The sequence below is a fragment of the Otolemur garnettii genome, unplaced genomic scaffold (assembly GCF_000181295.1).
Source record: "Otolemur garnettii isolate 467f Iridium unplaced genomic scaffold, OtoGar3 scaffold00170, whole genome shotgun sequence".
NCBI lineage: Eukaryota > Metazoa > Chordata > Mammalia > Primates > Galagidae > Otolemur > Otolemur garnettii.
The window spans coordinates 469,049-479,037 of record NW_003852565.1 but is presented as its reverse complement, the minus strand read 5'-3'; the positions used below and the strand labels follow the sequence as shown (position 1 = coordinate 479,037).

At 49.6% G+C, this 9,989-nt stretch overlaps 1 protein-coding gene across 4 annotated transcripts in view; it reads right to left on the bottom strand.

Moving 5' to 3' along the window:
- HERC2 (HECT and RLD domain containing E3 ubiquitin protein ligase 2) overlaps positions 1-9,989 on the bottom strand; it is a 219,568-nt gene that overhangs the window by 96,652 nt on the left and 112,927 nt on the right. For 3 of the 4 annotated variants that reach the window (XR_002775822.1, XM_012811618.2, XM_023519300.1), the window contains exons 34-42: positions 8,921-9,108; positions 7,734-7,926; positions 6,051-6,233; positions 4,392-4,573; positions 3,687-3,834; positions 3,413-3,609; positions 3,095-3,325; positions 2,283-2,421; positions 782-925 (exon numbers count right to left, since the gene is read on the bottom strand). Coding sequence is in view for 3 of the 4 variants with exons in the window: in XM_012811618.2 (XP_012667072.1) it covers positions 782-925; positions 2,283-2,421; positions 3,095-3,325; positions 3,413-3,609; positions 3,687-3,834; positions 4,392-4,573; positions 6,051-6,233; positions 7,734-7,926; positions 8,921-9,108 (1,605 nt within the window). In the remaining variant the exon portion in view is untranslated. The remainder of the gene's footprint in view (positions 1-781; positions 926-2,282; positions 2,422-3,094; positions 3,326-3,412; positions 3,610-3,686; positions 3,835-4,391; positions 4,574-6,050; positions 6,234-7,733; positions 7,927-8,920; positions 9,109-9,989) is intronic. The other variant, XM_023519299.1, reaches the window with a different exon arrangement.

The window sequence follows — 9,989 nt, the reverse complement described above, 5'->3', positions numbered from 1 at the left end:
CCCATCATTCTGAACTGCATAGACCCCATCATTCTGAACTGCATAGACCCCATCATTCTGAACTGCATAGACCCCATCATTCTGAACTGCATAGACCCATCATTCTGAACTGCATAGACCCATCATTCTGAACTGCATAGACCCATCATTCTGAACTGCATAGACCCATCATTCTTAACGGCACCCTAGTTTTCCTCTGCATGGATATCCCAAAAATAATGGCCAGTTAGCATCTTCAGTTTTTCAACACAAAAGAGAAGCTGTGATGACACTGTAAATATGTTATCTTTACAGGCCTTTTTGTGTGATAAATTCCCACAAGAAGATTTGCTAGTTCAGTGTATAAATACACACATTTATGCATCTTAAAGTCTGATGTGTTTCCTCAAATGCCTATGAGAGGGTGTGCCGACTTCACCTCCCACTCACATGTTCATAGAGTGCCGCTTTAGGCGCATACAAGGAGCCACAGGTTATGATTTCTCTCATCTGGGGCAGGGTGGGATCTGCATTTCTAACACTTTGCTAAGTGCTGGCAATGCTGCCGGCCCACCAGCATGCTATAATCAGCGAGCCGTGAGGATACTGTTTCTCTCCTCACCCACCCAGTCTCGCTCACCATGGAAGACAGCAATCACCATCCGATCATGTATCTTTCTTGACATTTAAAAGCCATCTAATGAGACCCTTTTATGAACTGCTTGTTCATGTCCTTTGCCTACTTTCCTACTGGAGTATCTGCCTTTCTTACAAATCTGTAAGATCTTTCATAAAAAGATACCTGCATGAACAGTTCCCGCCTCCTGAATAGCTGGCTGAGACAAGATCTGCCTCAGCTTGTCCTGGTGGGAGAGCAGCGCGCGGCCAGCTTTCAGGATGTATAACTTCAGCTGCTGGGAGCGCAGCAGGTCCAGATCCACTTGTCCTGTGGAGGGAAAGCCCAGTGAAAGGGCGTGCCTAACTCGGCTCCCCTCACCACAGCAGCCTCTGCAGGAAGAAGACAACCACACACAGACACTGTGCTTCTGAGTTAGTGCCCTCTGACCCCCAGGGGCTTCTGCCTTACCTGCTCTCCTGGTGCCTACCTCAATGGGCTGGAGTGAAGATTAAATGGTTTACCATGGTTAGAACCACATTAGCTGTTCTTAATATAATCAACTGTTTCCCAAATTACTAGAATTTCAGCCACATAAAGGTCACAAGCAAGATACTATCACCTTTTCTTGCAAGGCTCCTCGGAGCAAATTTTGTCAAATACACTAGTTCTTTAACTGAAGGAGCTCCCAGCCACACCCTAGAGTCCTATCTAATCCAGCGATGTGCAGAGATGACACAGGCCAAAGGAGGAACAGCCAGCAGAGCCCCATGGGCCTGAACCACAGTCCTGGTAGCAGCATTGAAACACAGGGTGTGGCTGGAGGCCAGGAGAGCACATGGGGGACAAGGTGGAAGATCAGAACAGGTGCCTCCTGGACACTGAGCTTGACCAACTCGCAGACAGTATTCTTCACCACCACAGGACACAGTGGCTACTGAGGAAGGCTGGCTGAGTTTTGGACATGCTGTGATGTACACACACTGGACCTCCAAGCAGAGGTGTGAACTGGAGACTCAGAGTTGAAGGTGGTTACCATCATCCGTGCTGGAGCAGCAAGCAGATATGGGCAGGAAATAAGTGAGAAAACTCAAAAAGAGTGGCCAGAGTGAGCCAGAAGTTACAGGTGAAACAGCAAGGATTCCTATTCCTTGTTGGAATAGGCAGAAGAGAACTCTCTAAGAGCATGAAAAGATACGCAAGGAAAATCACCAGAGTATTCTAGATGCAGAGGAAACGTTTCAGTGTAAGTGGCTGCAAGTTTAGCCCACCTTGCACATCACATCACAAAGCAAGGCGGATCCTAATACAAAAGCCTCCTGTTCCTGGCAATGAAGAGGCCATGAGTAAAGATCCAAAGGGTGGCTGGGTCACAGAGCCACGGGATGGAGGCTTCCTCCCCTTAACGGGCAGGAAGAGAACACAGCACAGCACAGACTCCTCTTTGAAGATACTCTCAGAGGAACTGATGAGTAAGAGGGGGCGGGCCAGTGGGCGGTCTGCAGGTGTGGCTCCAAACACTGTCTAAGGTTCGCCCAAAAACACTCACCACTGCACTCAAAGTTATATTCCCATGTAACTCAACAAACACTAACTCCACATGAAAGACTCCAGCAGTCATACCAACTCCCAAAGGACAAACACCGTCCAAACAACACTAGTGAAGACCCAAGTCCCACACACTGACCTGCAAAGTCTTGCTTCCGTGATTTCTTTATTTTGTGCTTTTCCAGTTTGCTCCCAGCGAGGTTCACCAGCTGAGCCCAGACGGAGAGCATGGGCTCCGTGAAAGGCAGGTTGTGCACGCTGAACGCCATGGCAGGGAGCTGAGGAGAGAGCACAGAAACCTTCACATGTGGCCAAGGAAATGAACAAATAAAACATTCCCAAAGCTATAACCACGCTTCTTAATTCTGAAACACCACATATGCCCAGTAAGTTTTTTTCTGTAAGAGAATGATCATTTCAAAAGATGCCATTAAAGACAAGTTAGAAACTTATACATATAATAAATATTATCTGCATTGATTTTCCTTTACCAATTTGTCAACAATAATCACATCAGGGTGATGGTTATTATCTTCTTAGGTATTTTCTATACACATCAAATTTTCCACAATATATATTCCTGCAATAATCAAAACAGTAGTTTGTAGAAAAACATAGAGTCCATTAAAATCCTGTAAACGGCTCACTTCTCTATGTACCCTGATTCACAGGTTTAAGGTAACGGCAGCTACCATACAGGCCATGTCACTCAACACAAGCTACATGAAAAAAGGTTGTGAACACTGCTCCTTGGGCCCTGTGAGGCAGGCTCTGCTTATCACAGAGGTGCAAACTAACATAGACAAAATGGAAGTGGTTTCCCTGAAGTCACAGTTTCCTAGAGGGCAGACACCGAGTTTGAGAACCAAGGGCTCCAAGTTTTAATTTCAGAACCCGGTTCTGATCCAAACCTACTTCCTTGTTATGCAGAACTAGCACAAGTTCACCTACTGGTTTCAGCTGATTCAATGGGCACACGCGGCGCGTCCGCATGTCTGAGAACTGCACCGTGATTCTGCCTTTTGGAGTGATACGGGTCACGGTGCCTTCTCCAAATTCATCGTGCGTAACTTGGCCCCCAAGGCGCAGGCGTCCGTCAATCCCCCCAATCACAGCCAGGACCGCCATGAGGCCCCCCACCTCCGGGTTCTCCGAGTCAGGGAAGTAGTCCTCCAGCAGAACCTAGGGCAGACAGCAGATGGCAAGCTGGATGAGGGAGTCCGCATGCTGCCCAGCCCTCATCATTCTACGGAGAAAAGCGGAACCCACCCCCTCCGACAGCTTTCCCGAGCAGCTGTGCGTGACCAGGCGGAGCTGGGAGTTGATGTACTTATTGATGAGCCCGTTCCACTGGGGCAGGGAGTGCAGTGTGCGAAGCAGTGCCACCACCTCCTCCGCCAGTGTGCTGCTGTGGGTGGCAGTCAGCGAGGCCTGCGGGCGGGCCCTGCGCCTCCTCAGCATGGACTCTGAGGAAGAAACACAGAGAAGCTGCACTGCGCACCGCTCTCCAACCACCTCACAGGCAGGGAAGAGAGCCACCCACCTCTGAGCAAGGGCACATCAGAAGAACAGGTAGTGAGCAGACTGCCCAAGAAGCCAAACAGCTTCTCCACAAGGCACTTCATGTCCCCTGCCCTCTCTGCCTTGTCCCATGACGGGAGGACTGCTTGTAGTAAGTGCACAGCCAAGATCTGATAAGACAATCCACAATGACAAGCATTAAAAATAACTTAACTGATAAAGAAATCAGATTGCAATTTGCTCTTTTTTTGTTCCTATAATGCAATTAATCATGTGAAAAAATATTTTTCTTTCAAGAGAAGGTCTCTGAGTACAGTGACATCACATCATCACTGAAAATTTTGACATACATTATTTTATAGCCAGATTACACCTAAGACGATTAATGGTCAGGATTATCAGAGGTTAAAAGACATTGCAGACACAAGATTATGTCTATTCAATTCAAAAAAGAATTCCTTTTCATTTAATGCTTCTTAAAACAGGAGCACTGCAACCTCAGGGAAGCAGATGAGAGGAGACGCAGAATTTATCACTTAACAAAAAAGCAAGTAAACTAAAGCTTAGCAATGTATCCAACTTGAAGTGACCAGGCACCTCACTCCTCGCCTCTAGAATCTACCCTGTGTCCCTTCTAATTCTTCTCTGCACATATCACTGAATGAGGGCCCCTGCCTTGGCGGCCTGGGAGCACACAGCAGGCTGGGCTCTGCCCGCAGCACATTACCTGCCTCTGCAACGAGGCGGCGGTGAAGGGCGCGTGCCCTTCCATGACCTTCATGAGCAGCGTGATCCACTGCGGGGAGCTGAGGGCACCGCACACCTGTGGTGTGAGTGCGATGCTCCTCACAAACCCAAGTGTGCACCAGCTACGGTGCTGCTCTCGATACACCAGCCTGTTTGGAGAAGCTGCGGGAGGAAAATGAGCACACTTAGCAACAAAGCCCTGAAAAGACATCACTAGCACAACCTTCCAGGCAAAGTGGGACCCTTCCCCAGCCCCTCTCCCCACCCCACACAACCAGCCTGCCCTCCCCCTTTCCCCCACTGTCCTCCAGCTTACCAGGGTTACAGGGACACCCACCCACACTCACACCCTCGGGCATGCTCACACTCAAACCATTCACATGTCACACAGTAACTCACTCACATGCTGATGCACACATCCCCGTGTGCTCAGCCCGACTTGGCCCACGTGCAGTCCTCCACCCACTCCCACATGATGAGTCCTGATGACAGCCCCAAACACACACCTCACGGTGTCCACAGACTCTCACCGTGCTGCATCACTCAGACACACTCTCCCACACACGTTCATCCATACACAACACTCATTCTAACACACAGTGCAGAAGTACCTGAAATACACTCACATACATTTACACCCACACTCACATTTGCTCAGTCACACACACTTGCCCCACTTGCTCAACTCACACTCCGTCACTATTTCACATTCGCACACAAACATTTTATGCACTGAATTCCACCTGAGCACCATTCCTGGAACCTCAGAATCTGATCGTATTTATTGGATCAGAGTGAACCAATCCAGTGAAAAAGTCCTTCTAAGAACCAGAAAGGACACATCAAGAGCTGGGGAGGCGGCTTTGTGAGGAAGAGGCAGAGCCCTGGGTGATGCAGCGACAAGCCAAGAAGCCTGGAGCCAGGAGCTGGACAAGACAAGAACGTCCCTGGGAGTCTGCGGAGGGAGCACGGCCCTGCCCACCCCTGGATTTGGGACTTATGATCTCTAGACTCTGCAACAACACATTTGTTGCTTTGAGCCAGTGTTATGGGCTGAATAGTATCCCCTTCAACATTTATATGCTGAGCCCTAACCCTACAGTACCTTAGAACATAACGTATTTGTAAATAGATTCTTTATAAATAATACCACAAACAGTTTAGATGAGGCTACATGATGTCCATATAAAAAGGGGAAATTGAGACACACACAGAGAATGTCATATAAACACAAAGGTAGAAATCAGGGTGATGCTTGAACAAGGCAAGGATCACCAAAGATCACCAGCAACCCACCAGAATTTGGGGACGGGCTGGGGCAGACTCTCCCTCAGGGCTCTCAGCAGCAGCCAGCCCTGCTGTTGGACTTCCAGCCTCCAAATGTAGAACTTCTCCTGTTTGCACCACCAGCCCCTAGTCGGCTGTTATGGCAGCCAGAGGAAACTCATACATACACTCACACACCCACAAACACACTCGCCCCCACCTCACACACATTCACTCACAGACACACTCACTCTCACTCAGACACACACAGACACACATACTCACACACTCTCTCAGACACACACACCCACAAAAGCCTGGCCAATCCACAGCCCCTGCACTGACTCCGGGCCCAGAGCCACTCGTTCCGTACCCGTCTTGTCCGTCGTCCCACTCTCCACTAACATGCGCAGCAGGCCACACAGAGTCTTGGTGGCTTCGCTCTGCATGACCTCAGCGTGCACCCCAGCAGAGAGGCAGAGGGTCTGCAGCAAGTTAACAGTGCTGGTGAGCATCACTGCAGTGGGGTGAATGTTGCTTTCAATTTGTTCAGCTTCTGAAAAAAATAATCAAAATAAGAAACTACATTCCCAAATAAAATCAAATGATGGCCATGTACATAATTTAAAGGATTCAATATCACATTCCTCCTTTTTTATTTTTAAAGACTTTGATTTTTAGAATAGTTTTAGGTTCACAGCAAAATTAAGACAAAGGTGCTCAGATAACACCAAATGCCCACCCCGATCATTTCTGTTCTCATATTCCTCAAAGAAAATGAGCCTTTTCTTGAATAAGTTAATTTTTTTAAAACAGCATCAACACACGTATACACATAACTCAAAACACTGAAACGATTCTAAGGTTTCACTTCTTTAGAAAGACTACTTATTAAACATCAAAAGCAAGATTCCAAAGAGCCGGCCAGGACCTGCATGGTGCAGGGAGACGAGATATTCACACGTCCAGCCTGGCCAACCTGGAACAAGAAGGTGAAGGGGTGTGACCGCAGAAGCCACCGTTCCAGACATGGCCATTCCTGCCCAGACTCTGACACCCCTGTGAGGAAAAGCCCCCTGGCAGGTGGCCAGGCCTGCCTCCACTTGTCAAGGTGGACAAAGGAAGAGCTGGCCCCTGGTCTGGAGCAGCAGGCTGCAGGTGAGACGCAGCAGTGACACAGCTGGCACCCACTGCCAGGGTACAGGGACTCAGCACGCATCACCTCTACAGGCCCACACAGCAGGCATCACTTCTATTCACACCTGAATGGACTGTACTCAGAGTGGTGGTATCAGAGTGTGAGGTGACACTGTGCTGTGGGGCAAAGACCCTCTCCCCCACAGCACCCACTCTCTACTGAGCACACCTGCAAAGGTCTCCTCTGAGCCTCACCCCAGCAGTGGGCAGTGCAGGCCTGTTGGATGGTCTCACCAAGATCAGCCATTTGCAGCTTCCTTCCCATGTCCATCCCAAAGTCTTTGTGACACAGTTAAAAAAATGTCATGAAACCTTTCCCCTGCTTCCCTTGGATAGGGTCTGAATTCCGGGGTCCACGTCCAAGTCCTGACCTCTGATTTCACAGAAGCAGTAGAGTACTAACTCACGTCACGTCACATAATGCATTCTGAGTCAGGGCTACAGAGAGGCAGAGGCAGCAGGCAGGTGGACCGTGCTTTGCTGAGGACTGTAGCTATGGAAGGAGGCAGAGGGACTGCAGGGCAGGCCCACTCTGCAGGGCCCCAGCTCGCTTCCTCCAACTGCGGTCAGCAGCAAGCACACACCCCCGCAGAGGTGAGGCTGCACCTTGCCTGCATCACACTCTCAGAAGGTGAAAGCAGGAATGAAGGGAAAGTGCCGGCAGTCGTTCTGGCTGGGTCACTCGTCCCAAAGTCTCTTTGTGCACTGGCATCAGAGTCATCTGCAGAGTCAGAGGCCAGTACTGCCTACAGATGACCTCAGACACACTGTTTAACTTCCCACATGAAAATGATAGTCAGCCAGCACCTGGACAATTTGCCAGGCTGCCCTGGACTTGATGCCTCCAAGAACCACTCACCAGAGTCGTCCTCTGTGTCCGAGTCCTCCGCCGAGGGCTGTGCAGAGGCCGGAAGCTCTGCCAGCTTGAGGTCGTATTTCCCTTCTTTCCCCATTCGGTAGGAGTTGGTGCTGCCTGTGTCCCACTGGACCCGTATCCATCCATCCTCTCCTAGTTCACCAATCACTCGGCCTAGGCCTGGAGGAGGTCCATCCTGAGAAAGTCAAAATAAAGATCCATGAAGAGGGCATGTGTTCTTCCCTGGTCCCTCTAGCTCTCCCAACAGACGGGCCACCCAGGTGGCTCCATAAGGGGGGCCATCAGTGCACACACATTCATGTTAACAGACTCCCAAGCCTACCTGCAAAATGACAGCTCTGATCACTGTAAATTAAACGCTATGAATTAACATGTTCATAGCCTTTAGCAAAGAAATGATTATCTCAGTGAGGATCCTCTCTGCGCAAAGACAGGGATGGGCCTCCCCAGCGTGGTCCTAGCAGCTTGCCCTTGCCCTTCAAGCCCCCAAAGGGCTACAACAGAGTAAGTACCCTCATGCTCCTACTTCTGTTTGACCTTTGGGCTCTGTACTGGAAGCTCCATCTGTCCTTTCTATGGGAGAAGGCAGTTTATAGGATGCTGGTCTCTGACCACACTTGCATTTCTAAGATGACTGGGACAAAGTCCATGGTGAACAGTAGGGCTGAGAAACCCCAGACAGAGCCGTGGGAAGGTGAACACTGTCCTATATCAGCAAGGACTATGGCAAGCAGCCTTCCCCTGGGGGCACCTGACAATAGATTTGGAAGCAGCAACCAGGAGGGAAAACGAGAGGGGGCCACCCACCCAGCCGGTACACCAGAATTGCTGGGTTAAGGCACTCAGGGCACATGGCCAACAGCTCACAGGGGCAGGGGCAGGGGCAGGAGCAGAGGGGCCCAGCCTCAGCATGCTCACTCTCTTGTTCCAACTGCACATCAAACTGAGCCTCACACCAATGAGTTTTCTGAAAATAGCCACGACTTTTTGCAGACTTGACCCTGCTGGAGGTGCCCTCACAGCAGACTACCATTACTCTTCCAGTTTTGACTCTTCAGCTGCTCAGAAGTCAGCATCTGTCATCCATGGATGGCACATGTCCTCAGCTGCACTGCCCACACCATGGCAACCAAGATGTGACTAGCGCACTTGAATCGAGTCTTGAGTACCTGATCGCCCCACTTCCAGTCTACACCTCTCATGACCCTGGTCCCAATCTTCATCATAGCAGCCAGTTCTGGCCCCGAGACAGGGAGCTGCGCAGGAGCTGTCTCCTTCCTCGTCTCCTCCAAGACTGTGGCGGAGGCTCCTCGTGAGGAAGTGTTCGTATCTTCCTCAACACTGTCACAGCTGGGACCTGTCGGCATAGCCACAACAACAGCTGAGCAGGTGGGCGTCTGCAAAACCCTCTCTCTATTGCACACACGCACAAATCTGCCAGTGTTGATGAAGTAATAATAACTGTAATAAATCCATAGTATATCTTTTATGAATTAGTATAATAAGCACTGTGAAAATCTTACTGATTCTGTCTAGAACACAGAGAAGGTAATGGGAAAGAAAAAATATATAAATATGTTCAAAAGATATAAAAATGCTCAGAAAGGTATTGGCTCTACTTCTAGGGAGTAGTCCCTCTGAAAGAACAAAATGATTAAGTTAGCAAGATGCTCACCATATCTTTAATAATAGAAAAATAAAAAATAACCAACCCTAAACGTCTAATAATGGAAATTAACAAACTTTAATTATGGTTCTGTGCACAAAAGAACTGACAGCCAGCCTGAGACATGCCCTCTGGCAGGCCAGCCACCTGGGAACCTGGATTTCAGGGGGGCTCTCTGCTCCCTAGGTGATAAGTGTGGCTCACTGCGCCTCATCTGTCTGTACACACAGTGAGGTCTGTGCTGGAACCTGGGGTCTGGCACATGGTACTTGCCAGGCAGAGGGTGTCTGCGCACCCACCCCTAACCAGCTTCTCCGGTAGGGGTTGCCACAGCTCAGTGCTGGGGGATTAGTGTGTCCTTGTGACTCCTCTGGGAGAAAGCTCTGGAAGCCTGCGCCTGGCTTCCCCAGACTTTGCCCATGTGCCTTTTCCCTTTGATGATTTTGCTGTCTCTATTCCCAGTTATCAATCACAGACTTGAGCACAACCACATGCTGAGTTCTTTTTTTTTTTTTGAGACAGAGCCTCAAGCTATCCCCTTGGGTAGAGTGCCGTGGCTTCACAGCTCACAG